Source organism: Syngnathoides biaculeatus, chromosome 15 (genome assembly GCF_019802595.1).
Source record: "Syngnathoides biaculeatus isolate LvHL_M chromosome 15, ASM1980259v1, whole genome shotgun sequence".
Classification (NCBI taxonomy): Eukaryota; Metazoa; Chordata; class Actinopteri; order Syngnathiformes; family Syngnathidae; genus Syngnathoides; species Syngnathoides biaculeatus.
The window spans coordinates 10,513,956-10,535,857 of record NC_084654.1 but is presented as its reverse complement, the minus strand read 5'-3'; the positions used below and the strand labels follow the sequence as shown (position 1 = coordinate 10,535,857).

Sequence of the window (21,902 nt, the reverse complement as noted above, 5' to 3'; positions counted from 1 at the left end):
CAGCCGTTTCCTTAGGCAGAGACGTGAGGCGGCAGGGGTGGGGACTGAAATGAGGCTACATTCAAATATTGCTGACAGTTTTACAACTACATATTAACCCTTTGATGTGAGCTGCTGTATGTTAAATAATCAATAATAATAATAATAAATAATAATAATGGGAAAGTTTTGCTCAAATCTGTATCCTCAAGCAAAATAAATACCTGAATAATTATTGCCAACCATTGCATCGGTGAAGCACCATCCTAAACCTTTCTTGGTATTATGTATCCAAACATAAATGTGGTTTAGTCAAATAAATGTTTCTCCTTCCTGTCATCGTGTACCATGTTACATTTTTGTTAAAGGAATTTCTCACTGGTGAGTTACTGGGAGATGAGGTGAGCGAGTGGATAAAGAATGAGAGAAACACAGGTTCTCTTTCTCGCAACAGATCCTCGAGGTGCAGCTCATCCGTGATTGCTTGATAGTTTCGACCGCAGAGAGGGCTGAGCTTCGACCTCCCGCACACAGCCTAGCAACACACTGTGACCTCATCGCTGTGCCACCCACCCATCGTGGAAAATGAGGCAACAAAAATCTTGCTTTTTTTCTATGCCACCTGAATAACTAAAGCATAACACCACACAGATCGTTAGGGTCCGCATCTTTGTTTCTGCATTTATAATAAACATCTTCATCATATCAAAAGTATTGTTTTACTTGTTTACTCACAACGCCATACCAGCATTTACTACAACGTCGGCAGAGTTGATCTGGAACCGAATTTTTAACACAAACTTTTACTGTTACTTAAGGCTGTTTGTAGTTAAATTCTGATGACGTGCATGTCACATAAAGTAAGCACAGACAATGTGCATTGTATTTCTCTTGCTGTTATTTAGCTGCGTTAAAGCATCCATACACGGGCCTCCCACCCAGAAACGCAGTTCTCGTAGAAGACCTCAGGCGATGGTGAACAAGGGGCGTCTGAATGGTTCTAGACTGTCCTTTGTGTTGCTCTGCTGCAGTGTCTCTTTATTTACGCAGTCTTTAATGCTGTATGTTTTCTTTCCCTTAATTGCGTTGGCCTCTGCTGGCCTCTGGTCAATCAATACCATGTCTCCAATGACATCAGCACCTCTATTCAGCCTGTTTGGCCTTGTCAGGTGATGGTGCAGCTTCGTGGGAGAGACTAACAGCTTTCATTTTTTTCCCCCATCACTGAGCTCACCAGGTACCATGTACTACCATAACAACATTGTATAAATTGTTGATGGATAACACTACAGAGATACTCAGAACATGAATGGGAAAGCTGAGGAAATAATCACACATTTGTTCTCTCTGATTCTAAAAATCTTTGATGCTTGTAAACTTGTACCAACAATCTTGGGATAGCCATTAGTAGATTTGAGCATGGCTATGGCCCATCGCACAAATCAAGGTCCACGAGGATTTTGTTATTAAGAACTTGGGCAGATGTTCTTTATGTACCAACATGCCATTAAACCTTCCTTCTCTATTTAGCTATGAATCCCTTTTATTTATTTTTTTCAAAATGATGCACATTATCCCGTTGTATGTTTAGACAGAGGGTGTGTCTTCCTCGACCCTCACTCAGTTGTTGAACTGATCGGACTGCAATATTGTGAAGTCTGCTGGGTACGGCAATCAGTGTCATCAAAACAATTTTGCTGACCTCTGACACTGGAGATGAGCATGGGAGAGAGGGAGTTGACATGTGTCCTCCACTATAGCGCTTGCGTGTTTGTGTGTTTGTGTGTGTGTGTGTGTGTGTGTGTGTGTGTGAGAGAGAGAGAGAAAGAGAGAGGGAGGGAGAGAGAGAGAGAGAGAGAGAGAGAGAGAGAGAGAGAAAGCAAGCGCATTCATTATGAGAGCTTCCTCTCCTGTGTCCAATTCAGCGATGATTCTCTAGTGCGGCACCATGGCAATGTTTAGTCAGAGCAGGACATAATTATCTTTTTGTGTACTTTAATAAGGAGACATCCGAGTGTTCATATGACAAGGGCATACACACTACAAAACTCCCGCGCAGTGATATTATCCCCTCAATTCAATGTAATTAAAACATAAATAATGAAATGCCGCTAACAAAAGTAACTGGTATGCAAATTTGAGGATCTGGTGAGTTGAAGAACTCTTTATTTTTTTAATGCCAAATGGGAAGCATTTAATGTTGACCTTTGGAAAAGTTATTTTGAATGCAATGTGATGGCGCTGTTTAATTTGAAGAGGTGCTTATCTCAAAGTCAACATCTTACTTCTGTTTTCCTGACGCACACACTCTCGCCATATATTAGGCAGTAGCCTGGCAACCACAAGAGTCGGCCTGTAGCAAATGGATATGTTTGCAATATGCCAGGCCTGGCTCGCTCCTTACTGCTGACCCCGCCTGCCATTTTGTTACGGTCCTGTGAAGGTGTCACTGATAAACGTTACCTTGTCTCAGCAGGTGTGCCTGGATGGAGGACCCGCCGTACGGAGGAGGTCACCAACCCCACAGTGTTTCCCCCTTTTATTTGAATAATGGGCCATTAGGACGGCTGGATGTCTGACGTTAAAGTAGCCGTATGTGTCTCTGAGATAAAAGACATAATTATCTGAAAGAGGGAGGATGTGTTTTCGCACCCTTTTCCTCAGAATTGGCACATCCTCTCACCGGTAGGTGGCGACAGAGAGGCCTTGTGCAAGGGACGGCCCAGCTATGACACCAACAAACGTTTCCTGTACTGTATTTGTACTGTAAGTAAATCAACTATGGCATATTCCAGTCCACCCTTGTCAAATCCAATGAACAGGTTTCCAAAATAGTTGTGATATTCTGTTTACAGGTACAACTTTGAGACAATTACCTAATTTCTACCATGACAAATACCTTGACTACACAAAGTAAGAGCTGTGTAAACATTCAGCTTGCTTTGGTGCTCTTTTTTGACAGCATTGGGCCAGCTTTCGCCCCAGATAGTTTTAGTTTAAGAGAATATTTCCACACAGTCAACAGAAATAAGGATAGGACATTGAGTGTTATTTATCAAACCCCAAATGGGTGCCAATTAACGATGAGTTCTTTATTATTTATTTGCCCTTGAGGGTTTTATGCCTCCACTCCTATCACCTTATTAAAGCTTCCTTTTCCTGCAAAGAATAGAAACCCATTTTCATGACCTCCTCTAATGTATTTTCATCCATCTTCAGTGCCTGGAAAAAAGTTTTCACCTGAGCACAAAACATGTTAATTGCCATCGCGGGCCTAGTATAAAGAAAATATCTCTACGTTGATTATCTAAATATGTCGGCAACCCATCTGCGGGAAAGCCATTGAAATTACTAAATTGTGCATTCTCCTTTTCGGCTTTCAATTTGAATGCATTCTTAATCAAAAGGCTTCAGAAATGTGCAGATGGGTAATCCTTGTGTCTGCAAAGAGCAGCCTGGTTCAAGGTGAATTTTTCACACCCCTGAGCCCTCGTGTTTTGCTCCATTGTGTGGTTTTGGTTCCCGTCCTCATGGGTAGCTCACAGCACCTAAATGGGGACTTTTCTGGAACACGAACAGGCGCCTTGTGCAGCCGTCAGCAACTGTACTCAAACACATACAGGATACGATTGGGAAATCTTGGCCTTCAATACGATATTGAAAATGCAAACAACACAGTCAGGAACAATAATGGGAGCGCTTTAACTTTTGTCTTGAAAAAATCAAATCGAGGCCTTCAGATGCCATTTTTAAGGTTTGAGGTACAAAACACACACAAACAATAACAACCCAATTCATGTTGTTGTTATATCCATCACAGTCCACACTCCTCCCCTGAATGATATCAATACATGTTTGTTCAAATGGAATTTTCATCTAGATTATAAGGATTATTTTTTCAAACAAAGCAACTTCCGAGGCCTTGAGCATACACATTTTTTGGGGGGTATGAAAACACTTTATAAACAAATAAAGCCTCATACCAGCAATGTAGTTCAAATCTGGCCTGTATAAATGATTATGTAGACGGTACAGTATATACAGTAAACACAGCATAATTATATGTTTGTGGTTGATGCCGCTTCATGTTACAATCACAACTAAAAGCAACTAAAAAGGAATGTCTACACAAAATAAGCTTGTGCGTTCTAGGATTCTTTTAAGGTTTTGAACGTGGCATTTATTTGTTGGAAATATATAAATACATGTGCGTGTGTCAGCATGAAACGCAATTCAAACATGTGATCATTTTTCCTGGCATACTTTACTTTGGACCTATGTTGGAGGTTAAAGTCGATATCTTAGCAAAGCTTATAAATCTTTGCTCTGAAGATGTTGTGTGAAGAGAAGACGAGGACAAGGCCTGCCCATCTTGCAATAACCCGTCCTTGACTCGCGCTGAGATTTTTTTGTTTTAAAAGAAGGAACAAATCTTGGGAGACTAAAGCAAGCTAACTGTTTCACCCTGTATTTCTTAAGTGTTTCTTTTCACAGACTCTGTGTGAAATCAATTCAACTCAGCACGTTGACATCTCCCGGCTACCTTGAGAGAGCGCCGCTGCACCTCCATTGTAGACATGTCTCTCCTTCCATCCAACTCTTATTTACCACATGATTTGCTTCTCCACCTGTTTCAAAAACCTCTCCAATGGAGATCGCTAAGGAGGTCGTAGCTGTGATTTGATACTGCTCCTCTGTTTTCACCTTGGGAGATGTCTATTGTCCGCTGTGTTGAAACTGACCCTGCGAGGTGACCTTCTTGATTGATTTCAATGCCCCTTCCACAGCTATTAAACAATAACGTTGCTTTGCCACTGCGTGAAAAGTCCTTGCCTCAAGTTGATTTGCGCCTTTTAATATGAGAAAAATGTGCCCAGTTTCTTTCTTTTTTTTTCTTTTTTTTTTACTTACAGTATGACTCTAAGTTCATATACAGTAGAGTAAGTACCAATGGCATTGCCACAGTCAAGAGAAACTTCTGTCTGCATTAGCATGCATCTTTCGGGATATTCGGACATAAAGCCGACTTTTTCTAATATTTGTTATATTGACTGTATTGTGCCGCTGTAAACGTGTGAAATATAAATGAAAATCTGCACACGTCCATGCATTCCTGTGTTACAGAGGATTTTCTGATGAGTGGCCTGAGTCAGATCATTCGAATTCCTCGAGTTTTTCTACGTCACTCTCAAAGATGTCTGCTTACTTCTCGGCCCCCCACCCATCGCAGTCAACATGACAAACAGATGTGCGCTCACAAGTGATGATGGTTGAGTCTTCTTCACAGAGGCAACCAATCAGAGGAACAGGCGCGGTATTCACCAAATATGGACAAAGTGGATACAAAACTGGGTCAAACAGAAATAGCTGTCAGATGGGATTATTTCTGGACACTCGTTTGACAGAAGCAAGGATTTTTTTTTTCATGACACTGAAGCTTTTATGGCAGCACGGTGGATCGGCTGGTAAAGCGTTGGCCTCACAGTGCTGAGGACCCAGGTTCAATCCCGGCCCTGCCTGTGTGGAGTTTGTATGTTCTCCCCCTGCCTGCGTGGGTTTCCTGCAGGCACTCCGGTTTCCTCCCACATCACAAAAATATGCGACATTAATTGGACACTCTAAATTGCCCCAGGTGTGATTGTGAGTGTGGCTGTTTGTCTCGATGTGTCCTGCGATTGGCTGGCAATCAGTTCAGAGTGTACCCCGCCTCCTGCCTGTTGAGAGATAGGATAGGCTCCAGCTCTCCCTGCAACCCTTGTGAGGATAAGTGGCAAAAGAAAATGGATGGCTGGCTGGATGAACCCTGTATTGACTGACTCTGTAACAAGAACTTAGTATAAAAGCTTCATCCATCCATCATCTCATCTATAATGTTTTTGGGATGTGGGAGGAAACTGGAGTGCCTGGAGGAAACCCACACAGGCACGGGGTGAACATGAAAACTCCACTCAGAGGGGTCTGGGATTGAACCTGAAACCTCAGAACTGTGAGGCCAACGCTTTAGCAGCTGATTCACCATGCTGCCCATAGAGGGTTCAATAAACATGAAACAGCAGACCTTACCAAAGACAGTTGTTTCATTCTTGTGGGGAGAGCCCCAAAATACAGGATTAATGAAATAATAGTTTACTAGGGACTGAATGACAAAACATAAACGGGAAGTGAACATGCGAGTTTTGGAGTGGATCCCCATTTGTAGCAAAAAAAATGCTTCCCTTCTTTTTTGTATAGGTTTTGAATTTTTCTTGCCCAGTTCTCCAAGAAGACCTTTTTGAAGGTCAAAGGTCTATGAGAGATGGCCTGGTTTCTAATGTTTTTCTAAAGAAAACCCATCAAATTGAGACAGGAAACATGTTTGATGCATAGTGAGAATTGTCCAAGATTCTTTTATTTAAAACGCATTTGTATGACCGTGATGCACCGCGTGTCAGAAATCAAATCTGTGATATCAAAATGCTGTGTGTAACAAACTCACTACCTTATTATATAAGAATGTACAAACATTTTTATTCCTCTATTAATGATCAACTATCTTAATCTCCTTTTGCATCTCAAACAATCTTCGTGCTGTCAGCGGACAACTCCAATGCAATTGAAGGTGGAACCAAAGACTTGCAGTTCTAACCAATCATAGATCTTGAAAAAAATGCAAAAAAAATCTTCTATGTTCTGTGTATTAAGATGACGGTGTTAAGGGTTATCATTTCAAATCATACTCAGTGATGAAGACGCAGATCCTTCTGATCCAGGCGTGCCTTTATTGACTTGCGACTATGTGCTGTACACTGGGCCGCAGAAACGATGGAAGAGAAAAAGATCTAAGTCAAAGATAAATGGTTTACTCTGGTGAAACCCACATTGAATTGCATCATATAGTTGGTTTGTGTGTTTGTGCTTAGAGATGTAGGATTTATTTGATTTTGTACATATTTAGACAGCATTGGAAAGTTGTTTTTGTTTGTAAGTTTCCTCTCTCAAGAAAGGAACAAAGTTTTACGGTTGTTCGTCATATTGGTAATAATCAGAACATCCGTCGAAAATGCATAAACCACACTATGTAGAGGTTATTCATGTTTTATTGAGTGAAAGTAGTTGATGGCCAAGTTAATAAGTAAATTGGTGAAGAACCCCTTATTGGTGAGCACAGTGAAGAATTGTTTCCTGTCATTTTTTTGCTCAGGGATCAGGAGTGAATTTCCCCTTGAAAGAAATTCCAGTTTTTCTTACATTTGCTATTCTTTCAAGTTGTTTTGCTGCTGGTTTGAAACTCAAAGTTTCAACTACATCATCCACTGGATTTTATTGGGGTTCTTCAATCAACCTTATCTTAAGCCGCTCCTTTGTTGCCCTGGCGGTATATTATATTTTCGGTCATTGTCAATGCGGAAAACCATCCTTGATACACCTTCAGCGTTGCCACTTCAATGCAAGGCTGCCCCGAAAGTGTTTCCACCCCCACGCTTGACGATGGAGATGAGGTTGTTTGGGTCACACTACAAGTTTGACATCCCCTAAACGCGGTGGAGTGAGATGAAGCTAAAAAGTTCACTTTATTTTTATCTTGCCACAATTTTTTTCCAAAACATGGGCAAGTCATTTCAGGAGTTCCCTGGCAAATTTAAGACCAGACTGCGTATAAAGTCTACTGGGACACAGCAAATCTTTTCTGGCATAAAGGGGATGCAGATTCTCCATTCTGTTTGATATAACAGTCACACAGACACACAGACACACACAAAAAAAGACCCGGCTGTACATGTGTACCACACAAGCACCAACAAAATTCTGGCTGAGTTGTCAATGACCAAATACTTGTTTCTCTCAAGAGAATGGACATTTTGTCATTTTGAAATTGTGCTTTTTTTTGCTGATATTCATTCAATTACAATAATCCATCTGTCCATTTACGCAGTCGGTCATCCTCTCAAGGGTCGCAGGAGTGCTGGACCCTATCCCAGAGCAGCTTTGGGTGAAGGGCGAACAACACCCTGAACTGGTTGCCATTCAGTCACAGGGTACACCGTCATTGAGTGGGAACTGAACCCACACTGCTTATACGGCATTGTACAGTATTTCCAAAACAAAGCATGCATAGATGTTGCCTTGAGGTCATATATTCACGATAGACCTGCATGCATTGCACTGGAAAAAAAGAGGTATTCAAGTTAAATTTCATGTCAAGTAGAAAACACTCAAAAATACGATCATTTGATGATACTTCCTGAGTGCCCGAGGAATTTATTCCAAGTTAAACTTCATACCGCTTTGAAACAGCTCATTCCCTCCATTTGTATTTCATCTCTCGAGCAATACCATTGGTTGAGAAATGTGAAAACCTGCATACCCCAGAGCTCCCGGCATTCACAATGTGCACGTTGTCATGGATGACATGCTAATAATCCAGTGATGCAAAGCATTTCTCAGACAACGGCTCACGTCCTCTACTTTGGCTCCCTGCTCTTGAAGGGCTCAAAACAGCCATTCATTCGCACCTTAACATTGAGAGCTCTGCGATCTCACGCTAAACCTCCGTAAGTGCACGCATTTGGGGAGAAAAATTGGTAAACCTTTCACACGGAGAGCGGTGTGAGCGAGGATCCAGCATACAAGTGAGCCCTCAGGTTTAATTAAACTTTTTTTTTAAAAGTGTATCTTCCATGAAAACCATCCCCATTTCCTTGAGAAGCTCTCCCACTTCCCACTCGAGTGGTCGATACATTAAAACTTGAAGTGATTGATTTCAGAAAGCTGTGCCATCGGTGTCCTTACACGGCCATTAACTACATTTGAAGTATGGTCATCATCAAGTCTCGAAAATAGCTTGACCGGCAGGGCCTATCTTACCCATCCCTTTTCAGGAGGTCTTGCGTTTAGCACTCGCGCCACTTACGGTGAATCTCAAACAACACAAGAGTATTCTCAGAGCGGCTAAGTGGAAAGCTTCTTTTTCATTGGTGTGAACCCCATGAATACATTCCATCTCTAACTAACTACTTTGCCCTAATGTGGAATTTCAAACCAATTTATTTATTTGTATTCTTGGGGTTTTAGTGGCACCCTTGAACACGGCGGTGGCAGGGAGTATAATCTCACTCTTTTATCAACAAAGTGGCACTGCACAAAACCGCATCAGCCATGTATTCACCGTTGATTGATGGTCACTCCTGCGACGCCGGGCAACGCTGTTATTATCATGCACAAATTCCAGGCTCCCGACAATAAAATCATTGTCTTGATTTAGCTTCTACACCCCCAAAGGTGTCATAATAGTGCGCCTCGCCTGGTGTTTGCTTCCTATTGCTTTCTTCCTCGACATTTAGACGCGCCGGCTTGTGCGTGAGCTTCTTTACCTTCTCGCATGATGCGGGGAAGGGTGTTTCTTATACTAAAAGAGAAAAGTGCCCGTGCAACCGGTGAAGATGGGGGACAGTCAAAGAGTGACTCCCGCGATTAGATAGATAGATAGATAGATAGATAGATAGATAGATAGATAGATAGATAGATAGATAGATAGATAGATAGATAGATAGATAGATAGATAGATAGATAGATAGATAGATAGATAGATAGATAGATAGATAGATAGATAGATAGATAGATATAGATAGATAGATAGATAGATAGATAGATAGATAGATAGATAGATAGATAGATAGATAGATAGATAGATACTGTGACCCTTGTGAGGATAAGCAACTCAGAAAATGGATGGATGGGTGGATGGATAAAATTAGACCAATATAAATTTCAAAACTTTTTCCACCATTGACTTGATGTATACCCTGGGCAAATCAAAACAAGAACAAAAGTAAAAATTAGCAGGTCATATAATATAGTTGTATACTTGCACAAGTCTGCACACCCCGTGCTAAATGGGGATGTGGCTGTGTTTAGAATGAACCGCAGCACATCCCATTCAAACTCATGTTCACTGGCAGTCAGCATATACCTGTCATCATTTCAAGTGTCTCTGTGTCACCCCAAATAAAATACAAATGTTCTAGTAGGCTTTTCCTGACATCTTTATTCTAACTCCAATCTGCAGCATGCGCCGTCTGCTTCGAACACCATCAGAAGGATTTCAGAGTTCAGTGGGAAAAAAGATTTCCAAGGCGTGAAAAAATGAGAAGAAAACTGGTCAAGGAAGCTGTCAAAAGAGATTGACAGCAACATTGAACAACACATTTATGGCAAGTACTGTCTGCTTGGAACATGAGACAATAATCTTGTTTTCTCCAAGTCTTTTGCTATATAGGGTAGAATGCCAAAGGGAACAAAAAATGCCAGAAATGGGGCCTTGGTCTCAGTGAGGGGAATTATGAACAGTTCCAAATACCACTTACTGTAAATGGAAAACCTTCAGCCTACTGGTAGAAAGAAAAAAAGTCATGAAAACCCTATAATGTTCGCTATTTGGGCTTAAATGGGGCATTTCAAATGGAAGGTATGTTGATTTCCTATGAAGATGAATTTGAATGCGATTGGTTTATTCTGAACAAACCATGTGTGGGTTATATGTAACATTAATAGTGGAAAACGTTTTGTAATTATCTATCTTGTGATATTTTTTACATCACAAAAACCTTTATTTGTATTTGTGTAGACATGATATTTCAACTTTATATATGTTAAAATACATCGTTTTTGCATCTTAAGGCTATATTTTTGAACAAATGAAATGATGTGTTTTTATGTAGAAATCATATAAACTAGATACAAATAAAATGATCAATAAATTCATTGGAATATATGTATTACACTAATGGGGGGATGTTTTTCAATTAGTAATTATCCTTTGTTTATGAACGTACCATATACTGTACTGCAGATTTTTTTTAACTCAGTATAAAGTTACAAAAATATGGGATTAAAAGATAAACATCCCCAAATTTAACGTTTAATGTTGACATGACTAACATGTTGCAGGAAATTCAACATGATGAACATTAAATTCCGACTTTAAACAAAGATAATCCTCAATTTGACTAAATTAACATTAACATTAACTTTTCACATTTAAAATACATGAAATGTGTCGTACGACATTTGTTTTTAGACAAATCTCTGCACATGTTCACATTTTCCCCTGCATTAGTTTTTATCATCATCATCATCATCATTATCATCATCATCATCATCAAAGGTGTTGCCTCAATAAGATTATTTGGCTGGTCACCATTGTGAAACTCCTCCAGAACTATACGAAATAATCCATAAGATTTTTGAAATTTTGGGAACGAGTGTGTGAGGTTATTATTATTATTGTGATTATTATTTGGAATGGTGCCAATAGTAGGCTGGTAGTAGTAGTAGTAGTAGTAGTAGTAGTTGTTGTTGATGTTGATGATGATGATAATGATGATGATGATGATGATATTTGCGGCAGTTCAGGCTCTTGTGCTGTACTGACACAAAGAGTCCTTAGAGAGTCGGTTCGTCCGCCTGCATGTTGCATACAAGACTGTCTCGTCCACAATGAGGATTGGGAATCGGCGTGTCATCAATCATTGTTTCAGGGTATCTAATGTAAACGCGGCTGCGCGCTAAATAACATGCCACATCTGCTCTTCCCTCGGGGTCGCTTCGTAGTTACCGAGCCATTTATTAGAGAGCCCTGCGTGGGGGAATAGTGTGGAGATCAACCTCCCTTATCTCCTTAACTGCTACATTTTTCACCACCGATATAGTCCGTGATGGTTGCAGATGGCCGAAAAAAAAAGTTTATAAAAAACAGACAGAGAAAAAAAACATGTGCACGCAGGGTTGAGCCACGCGCTGCTGTGTTTGCACTTCAGTCCGGTTTATGGCCCGATGAACATATGGCCAATATTTTGTCCCACGTCATTGAAAGGAAAACAAACATTGTGCAATGCAAAGAAGTTAGCAGGAGCAGAGCCTCTTGGCCAGCTATGCAAACGCTCCGGGACTATACGAGAAGGGGGATCACTTGCTTTCAGGGTATATAAAGCACATCAGGCTTATCTGCGCACGCACTCCTCACCCTCATTTGGAGATTTTTCATGAACCCTGGACGCTGTCTTTAAGCGGGGAGAGACGTCCACGACCAACCTCCCTCCGGTGCACGCGCGAGGTAAGATGCAAGCTTTCTGTCGCTGGTCTGCGCGCAGCGCTTTCCGATGTGGGCCTACTTAAATCCAAGTTGTCATTACGCGCTCACGTGGGTGTGGATAGCACACCAGACCTGAACCATCACAAAAACATTTATATTTCCAAACAGCTCAAACTCCCCTGTATCATATATGAACTGTTGGCGTGAATACAGTACTTAAAATGACCCCCTTTGTTATTTCAGTATACTCACAGGGATTATCATATTTCCGGGCAGAGATGGTTCATTTTGACATTAATATATTTGGTGCAATTCTTAATAACATTCATTAGTGATCTCAACTGGTCAGATTCGGGGTGCCCACTGAGTGTACCCCCTGTTATTTCCGCAAAGTGCCGGTAGGGACCGCTAGAGCACTACAGATGTCAACAGATGTTGTCGTTATTGCTACGCTCACCAAACAGGCTGCCATACCAGGAGGGAGGACACGTTGGCTGCAAGAGCGTGACAGATTGCATTTATTTCTTTATGTGCACTAAGCACTTGTGTTGAATTTGAAACACATTTGTTTCTGTTGTTTTTTGTTAGTTTTGGGTTTTTTTCTCCAAACAAACCCCAAACCATTTAATGATCGCTTTCTACAACTGTCATATAATAATAATAAAAAAGAAAACCAAACAATCGCAAGTCTTTTGAGCAATTCGTCCTGCGCGCGCGCTCGTAAATGGCAAAGAATGACAGTGCGTGGCATGAAATCCAGCGTTACAAATAAACTGGCGCTTTAACAACTGAAGTCATCCTCTGGGGGCACGGCCGCGCCGCTCTAATCTCACCGTGACATGTTTAATTATCACACCAATAGAGACGAATAAAGACTTTCCCTTTTGCCTGGAAGTGGTGGATTCTGTGGGGAGCGAGAGAGAAAAAAAAATCTCCCCTCCAGCTACATGTCCACAGGCCACGGCTTAGCCACCCTTTAAATAAACCGCAGCGGCTTTACCTGAATATTAGATGTAGTCTTTAATCATAGAGAAGGGAAATCGGGTTTGTCACATTTATCACGGGTGCCTCGAGGCGGGAGTGGTCACCTTTATCAAAGCCCAACTCTCCTCCCGAAGCGGCCAAACACGCTGAAATTCGGCGATTAAGAGGAAGGGGCGACGATCAACATCATTATGGATCTTCCCGCGGCATTTTTATTTGTGCATTCAATGCGAGGATGTATTTAATCAAGAATATTAAAAGCTCTTTCTTCTCTTATGAGGGAACAATCGTGGTCATGAATTTTTAGGACGGTATCATAATTACTCACGCCCGGGGTTTGGGAAATCTCGGGGGGGAAAAAGGAGCTTTCACTTTTGTTGAAATTGTGAATCGTGAAAATTAACTCTTTTTTTTATATACATTAATGTGTGGAAATATAAATGAGCGTCGATTGGCTAAATAATGGTCATATATAAGGTGGCGTCATTTGAGCTAAATACAACATTCTTTAAGAATACATTTAAAAAAAACATTACTTCTTGTATTTTTTTTTTTTTCGTGTTGTGTTAGTGCACACATAGGAAGCTGATGGAAAGCAGCAGCTCTGCGCCCTGTTTTGTCCGGTAAATGGCCGATGTATCTGCAGCCTGCATGCAAAAGGCCCTTCTTTATCTCCCTGTCTCACACACACGCACACGCGCATACACGCACGCGCGCACACACAAACACACACACAAAGCCAAGGAAACACACAGAACAATTAATTTCAGGGCAGTTTGACTGCAACAATATTAATTTAATCTATCAGAACGGCCACTAACCTATGAAATAATGTCATATATTTATCTTTAACTATTAATAAATCCAGATAAAATGCATTGAGTTTATTCATGAAGTGAAATAAATACATGTGCATTAGGAATAGGCGAAGAGAAGTTAATTGAGCCATTGGGTAAAAAGTGAGTGTTTGTACTTAGTAAACAGGTAAACATCCAGATGGTCTCGCCAAGTGGATAAATCCACTTGGCCTGCAAGTGCACTTTTACCTCAAGTTGTGCTCTGACTCAGCGCACTTTTGGGGTTGAATAAGTACGAGTCAGGAGACGTCCTGCAAGGGCCCAGTGAGGTTTCTGATGCGGGCCCATCCTCGCTGCTGCCAAATTGTCTCTGCGGGGTTCTGCAAGTTGTGAGTACCCTGCGTCCCCTGTCGCATGTCGGTGGGTGCAGCAGGTCCGTGAGCTGTCTCTCTCTGTCCCTTTCGGGGCCTCAGAACCGGCTCGGGTTTTTCCATAGGATACGCTCAACTGAATGGAGCCTTTGTGGGATGAGACGTGGGAATAATTTGACTACATATTATACATATAAGGCCTATACAGTACATGTCAGGTATAAGAAAAATGCGGTCGAAAAGGATTTTTTAATCAAATACACAAGGATTATAAATGTGAAAAAAATAGCTCTGTGTTCTCCTAGAATAATAATGAAACAGGAAGTACGTTGAAATGTGATATTATTATCATCAATGTTACTATTATGAATTAATATTGCACATCATGATGATTATTCAAAACGTAAATAGCAATAATAATAATAATAACAAGAAGAAAAAGGGGAAGAATTGTTACGCTACACTTACGTATAGTATCTGTACAGGTTTTTTTATTCTGTGCGTGTGTGGTGTGTGTGTGTGGTGTGTGTGTGTGTGTGTGTGTGTGTGTGGTGTGTGTGTGTGTGTGTGTGTGTGTGTGTGTGTGTGTAAATGCGCGTGCGTGCCAGCACGTGCGCGCACCCTGGAGGACTTTCCTTAATACTGTGGAAGGATCCAGGGATTGAATGAAGAGATAGTCCATTGAAAGCATGAATGCCATGACAACTAGGAACAACCTCAGATTTATTCCAAACAGTTAGAAAGCATTGTGCGCGGGGCGTCAATCATCTATTATTTGGGGCCTGAAATAAATGCAAAAACTGCAGCGGCACAAAAGCTTCCAACAGGAGCCGGACATTTGTCTACATTTCCCCCATTGTCTGCAGCTTAGCAATCGGTTTGTATTTGTGTTTGCCCGGGTCCGACCACCCAGGATGCGGCCGGGGACTTGCTCAAAAACCTGAAACATTGTCACCCACGTCACATACTGGAGAGAGCGGGCAGACGGAGGAAAGCGGGAGGCAGGCGAAGCCTCCGAGGGGTGGAAAAGAAAGGAAGCAACAATCATAGCGGGCTTTCTCCCGAAGTTTAAAAAAAAAAAAAAAAAAAAAAGCACGCCGGAGCGCTTCGAAAGGGGCTTTAAACACACAAAAACTAATATTGGGATGTGGTGCCAAGATAAGCAAAAAAAAAAATGAAAAGGAAACATCATCTTGAAAAAAAAATTAACATGTAACTTATAGCGAACATTTATTTTTAACTGTGTGGACAAATCCACATAAAATGAACTATTATTATCATTATGATTATCATTATTATTACCAGATCATCATATTTGGGTAGGTTTACTGTTTGAAACGGAACAAACAAAGCTCCGTAATCAGCCTCCGGTCTTGAAGCCTCGACTCGAAAGGTTTAAATTGTCCCTGAACATTTGGGCAAAGCCAAAGTGTGTTGCAGAAGTGGAAACAAATGCAGCACATCAGTGTAACAAAACAAAATCAAATAAGCCAAACGCCCGTTTTAGATAAATAACATTTTGTGAAGAAATGGCCTGCAATTCGTTCCAATGGGCTCTATTTAAAAAGTACAGTGAGTATAAGCTACTTGGAGTTTCTTTGTATGTAAATAGGGAGTGAAAAAAGGCCCTCCCAGTCTTTGTAATTAATTGACACGTTATACCACTCATCATGGGCTGAAGCACCAATGGTAGATGCTCGGAGCTCCCCAAAACCCACAATTTCACATCTGCAAACACTGTCTTCATCCACTTGACTCCTAAGACCCGCCCACACGTGGCCAACCTTTCGCGTGTTTTAATGCTTTTACACTGCAGGTTCATGTGTGCAGAGCAACCTTATATGGACTCATCGGACAAGGTAATGGCTTATTTGCCTCCCGCAGCCGACACCAGCACTGCATCCATGATCCGCGCATAGCACTCGAGCCACCCCGGCATCCCTCAGTGGACTCCCCGAGACCGACCCAGAGCTACTTCTGCCGGCGATGCTCGCCCACAGCGGCCGCTCTCCCTAGACTGGCACTTTCCCCCTCCCCTACCAATATCAGATCAGATTCTCTTTTTCTCCGTGTGTGTGTCTCCCAAAACAGCGGATTGCCCAACGGAAAGGTGCTGGTGCTGCAACTTTTTCTGTCTCCCCCCACCAGAATATGTCGTTGACCAACACAAAGACGGGCTTCTCTGTTAAGGACATTTTGGACCTTCCGGACACCAATGATGAGGAGGGATCTATCACCGGGGCGGAGGAGGACACGGAGGGCTCGGAGAGCACGTCCACGACGAAAAGCACGGGAGTTTTGGTGAAAAGTCCCCTGGAAAACGTGCAGAACCTGCCTTTAAAGAACCCCTTTTATGACACTAGTGACAATCCGTACACGCGATGGCTCGCCACCACCGACACGATTCAGTATTCATGTAAGTAGAGGCTCGTAATCTTGAATTATTGTGTAATGTTTGTAAGATGTTTTGAAGCATTATTGACGGCACGCACGCACGAACCTACGCCGAACATTTATTTCGATGCCTCCCAGCTCAACAAATGCTCTGCCTCACAAGGCTCTTTTTGAATTCTTTGGATTTGTGTTCTGGGAGACTCGCAGGCACACAATGCACATTTGAACGCTTCACTGCACTGGCCCGGTTATTTTGAGCACTGCCACCGCCGCAAGTCCAAATGTCCGTTTTTCTGATGACGCATGCAAGTGTAAAGTCTCTTTTATTTTTATTTTTTTTAACTGGACATAACATTTTGACAGTGTTCCTCCCGTTTCTCGCCGCCGCAGTGCACGGCCTCTCCGCCGGCTCCCAGGACTCAGCCAAATCCCCGGAGCCGTCCGCAGACGACGAGTCGCCGGACAACGACAAGGAGACGTCCAGCAGCGGGGGCAGCGACTCCGGGAAGAAGCGCAAACGGCGGGTGCTGTTCTCCAAGGCTCAGACCTACGAGCTGGAGCGCCGCTTCCGACAGCAGAGGTACCTGTCGGCCCCGGAGAGGGAGCACCTGGCCAGCCTCATCCGACTCACCCCGACCCAAGTGAAGATCTGGTTCCAGAACCACCGGTATAAGATGAAGCGAGCCCGGGCTGAGAAAGGTATGGAAGTCAGCCACCTCCCGTCCCCCAGGCGAGTGGCCGTGCCGGTCTTAGTGAGGGACGGGAAGCCTTGTCACGCCCTTAAAGCTCAGGACCTGGCGGCCACTTTTCAGGCCGGGATCCCCTTCACGGCGTATGGCGCGCAGTCGCTCCAGCACATGCAGTACAACGCGCAGTACGGCGCCACGGCCACGCCGCACTTCCCCACGGCGCACCACTTGGTGCAAACGCAACAGTGGACTTGGTAAGGGACGCCATAGAGACTCGTCTCGGGGAAGGCACACTAGGCGGTTTCACTCCACGCGTAAAGACAGAGGGAACCCCCACACAAAGCCACACGTGAAAGACTTCTACCCCCCTACCTCCCCACCCACACCCCAGTATACACAGGACATATAGTACCAGTTTTATTCGGGGCTCATGTGTGCACCGCGTTTACATGTTTTCGTTAAGAGAACTGGCTCCAACACCCCCCCCCTTAGAGATTTTATCGACAATGTCAATGCTCTTCTTGTGACATTTTGTTTTTTGTAAAAAGTATGTTGTGTGTTGGTTGTAGATATATTTTCTTTCCCCCCTCTTGCCCTCGTGTTATTATAAGCACGTACGATCCACTTTATAATTATAGAAATGTTAATTTCTTGCTTCTTTTATGGAACGAAAAATATTTATGGCCACGAATAAAAACTGGCAACTTTTCACAGTCCCTTATCACTTTATTTTTATTTTAATGTAAATATTTGGTGCCAAAATGTTAGGTTGTGCGTAAATATCAGATTGACATTTAAAGATAACAGCATCACGCCAAAGGTGGTTAGTTTCATTTGCATGGTAAAAAAAAAAAAAAAAGAAAAATACATACTGATTTTACGTGCGTCTAAAAAAAATGGAACAGAAAGCAATTAATTAGCTTTAAACGGCCAGACAAACATTAAATAGCGCCTGAGCCCTTCAGTCTTTTCTGTTTGGACAAATTTAATCCACATACTATTTTTTTCTAAATCCAAACGCCCTCACTAATAAAGCCTGAAGTCACTTGTGAAATGGGAGCAAAATCCACTCACTTAATAGAAGAGGGCTTCTCAACACAAGAAGCTTTTAATGTCAAAAGCTCTCTTTTTTGTCAGCATCTACACGCGCTCCCCCGGCCTTGCGCGAGCGGCAGCAAAAGTACTTTCATAATGTAATAAACCCGCTGTTATCTTGTTAGGCGCCTAACTCGCGAGCAAGAGGAGAAAAATCAATCAATAACCCTGCTGCTGTCACCAGAAGCCTCGCACGACGCCTGAGATTTAAATTTCAACGTCTTCAAGGTTAACAAATATATTCCGCCGTCAGGCGCAATTTAAGGTGCGCACAAATGATTCCCAGTGGAGTGCACGGCGGATTATCTGACTCCAGTCAATACCATGAGCAAATATGATGGACAAGCAAAAGTCACAGCATTTTGTTTGGCCCGGGACACACAGAGCCACACAAAATATCCCAACAGATGCGAGAGCCGCCCATATCATCACTGAACAAACAGCCAAATTGGACAGATTTGCTAATTATTTACAAAACGGCGCCCCAAGGGGTGGGGGCGACTGCTTTCGGGGCATGTGTGCACACAACGCCGGCTACACTCGGAAGGTTGAATATTTTTTTTTTAGATATATATATTTTTTGGGCCATGCGTTCAAGCACGTGTTGGAGAGGGCGATGTGATATTATTTATTATCGAAGGACTAAATACAAAAGAAGACGCAAGTCCCATTTCCATTTTGTAAGACTCTATTATTGCACAATATAGTACAAGACCTAGACCGCAGACAAAAGGCCAGGCTCGGTTCTGCTGCATTTTGCAGGCGCGTGTTTTAACAAGCAGCGGGGCAGGGATGCAGACAGTGGAAGGAGGGGAAAAAAAGCAAGCGTGTCAGAGTTTGTCGCTGTTGTTCAGAGTCAGGGAGATGTATCTTTGGGCTTTTTGTGCCGCCTGTCACTCGGTGTCATTGTGATCTTTTACTACACACGTCGCATCCCATATGGGCAGCTGTGCTCGGACAAGGAGGGCTGAGGGGAAAAAAAAAGATCTTCACAAAACCCAAATTGTGTCAAGCTTTCAAATAAACCATTGTTGTCTCTCCAAGAAAAACGAATTAAAAATTCGTGCTATATCTATTCTGGTCCCCCGTAAGAAGAAGCTCTATTCACAGATAACAGGGAGTCCTTCTTTCTTGATAGAGCTAAGCCAACAAGAGCCCTCTCATTTCTGCTCTGCATCCATCCTCCTGTTTTCCAAAAGTGAAAGGCTGATTATTGTCTCTTCTGAAAAGCGTGTAACACAGCGCAAAAACTATTTTTAAAACCGGACACAGTTCTTCCTTGTTTGCTTTCCCTCTTCGCTGCGGCTATTTTTTTCTGGAAAAAAAATAATCAATGTATTCATTCATTTTTCTAGACCGCTTATCCTCATAACGTTCTTTAGAAGCGAAATTGAATTAAGTGTGTTAATGTTGTCCTCTGTCCGGCGTATCTCGCAATGTGCATTGACCAAATGGGTTTGCACGTGGTTTCAAACATACAGACGTGAGGAAAATAGCGTTTATATTTATTTAACGAATATTAATTCGTCAAAAAAGGCGGGGGCGGCTAAAAATATGGATTTTGTAATGAATAAGAAAGATTTGATCAAATCTATATTTTTCCATTTAAAACATTAACACGTCTCCGAATGAGTGCTGAAGGAGAGTCTTAACATCTTAATATATACTGTATGTCCTTGTTGATTTCATTACACACACACCCTCCCCCGCTACCTAAACTGGAATCTGAAAAGAGAAATACAATTCATTCCCGAGTTGTTCTTCTGTTTCAGTACCATTGCAAATCTTTATTAAGGCACAATAAGTAGCAACGGTCAGGGTTAGATTTATTGGAAGTCGCTTCAAGAGATTTTCAACGAGCGTCTTTGTGTGCCCAGTTCAAACTGCGTGGATAACACTATTGTACATATAACCCGGGAATACAATACTTGGGGAAATACGCACTTAGAACACCGCGGATCTTCGTCATCCTGCCCATTTGAACCCCCGACATGAATCTTTTTCCCCTGTCACGCACATCGCCAAATAAACGAGGATTTCAAAGCTATATAAAGGGGCGCTTTTTTCATTTAAAGGAAGCTATCTGGGTTTTATTGCCTTAAAGAAGATCCAGATTAGATTCTCCACAGTGCTGATATTAAAAAGAGAGCGAGTGATGGGCCGAAGGCGGAGGCGCCACATGATGACGGGGCGGGAGCTGTTGCGCGTAATTGCCACAAGATGGCAGCAGAGCTCTTTACTTTCATTACCGCTGTCTCATTATGCAATTCTAGCAAAAGCTAAACATTTATGCCTTTCAAACCACATTTATTGATACAAAACGCATTCTTAGTTATGTATATATATATATATCCATTGCAGCAATCTCACTTATCATTATTGAGTGGAAATATTAGTCTGCAAGAAACAGTACAGTTGAACGGACTTCAGGGCAGCAACGAGAACAGTTGGCAGACTTGTGTACTTCCACAGTGTGGCGCAATAGGATAGGGAGACCCTAAAAAATTGTGTGGGTTGATTTCACTTCAGTGAAAGTGAACAATGGCTTTCAAGTGTGCTTCTCCATGGGAAGTCTTCACTCAGCCACAATCCCTCGAAACAGAGGAGAGCAAATGCCATAATAATAATAATAATAATAATCTGTTAAGTAAACAAATAATGCATATAATGAGATGTTATTGTCGTAAAGGTCGTGCATAGAGGAACAAGGAGGGAAGAGTTATAGCTGTTGTGAAATAATTTCTAAACAGATAAAGTCATAATCCTCTATCGTGTCATTTGAAAATAATATTATTGGTCAAAATAAAAATCTGGCAAAAAATGGTGTAAAGGGTGTCGGGTAGGTGATGTCAAATGAAAAGTGACATTTTGGTGCTGGGACGTGTCTGTGAGTAGGTGCCCACAAGGGGCCTCGTTGAGTTAAAAGATGCAATTGCAAGAAGGGTGCATGCAGATGAAAGAAAAATGGGAAATGTTGATATGGAAGAGTTCAAAAATTTCTATGAGGTCAATAAAGACTGAATAAATATTTCAAAGCAATCAAATCGTGGGGCAAGATAAGTATTATTCACAGTCTGGCCCAGGATTCCCCTTTTTTGAACAATGGATAAATCTAGCAAAAGTCAATGACTGACTTCAACAATTTCAAAGTATTAGAGTTTCAAGTGCACACCCGTATTTGTCAAAATACAAAAATACATCTGCACACAAAGAATGTGGTCAAGAACGTCCCAGTGTGTTTGGATCGGCCCCCACATGATGCGCATGGATGGGGACTTTTAAAACTTCAAGCAAGAAGAAACTCAAGTACTGTACAGCAGGCTGGAGCCAAATGGTTCCTGGGGTCAGATTTTATATGTCGCTGCCCTCCATTGGCGAATAGCATTGGTTTTGCGTTTGGCTTTACTTTACAAGGTAATATGGAGCACAATTAAAAATATAAAGCCATATTTCAAACACTGTTTAAGATTTTTGAAAATTCCATAAAATTCCAATTAAAAAAGATGCATATGCACATATGCAC

The 21,902-nt window shown here is 42.1% G+C and overlaps 1 protein-coding gene across 2 annotated transcripts; it reads left to right on the top strand.

Annotated features, from left to right (window-relative positions):
* Positions 1-16,199: 16,199 nt before the first annotated feature.
* nkx2.2a (NK2 homeobox 2a) lies at positions 16,200-17,807 on the top strand. 2 transcript variants are annotated; one of them, XM_061844150.1, is made up of 2 exons: positions 16,200-16,617; positions 16,986-17,807. In XM_061844150.1, the coding sequence occupies exons 1-2, from the start codon at positions 16,353-16,355 to the stop codon at positions 17,540-17,542; spliced, it is 822 nt and encodes a 273-aa protein (XP_061700134.1). In that variant the 5' UTR covers positions 16,200-16,352; the 3' UTR covers positions 17,543-17,807. The 2 variants fall into 2 exon arrangements, with proteins under 2 accessions (XP_061700134.1, XP_061700133.1); XM_061844149.1 differs by having other exon boundaries at positions 16,959-17,807.
* The last annotated feature ends 4,095 nt before the right edge of the window (positions 17,808-21,902 follow it).

Coding starts and splice junctions, on each gene's coding strand:
- nkx2.2a (XM_061844149.1), top strand. CDS start 16,353: ATGTCGTTGACCAACACAAAGACGGGCTTCTCTGTTAAGGACATTTTG. Junction 16,618..16,958: donor CGACACGATTCAGTATTCAT/GTAAGTAGAGGC, acceptor ACATTTTGACAG/TGTTCCTCCCGTTTCTCGCC.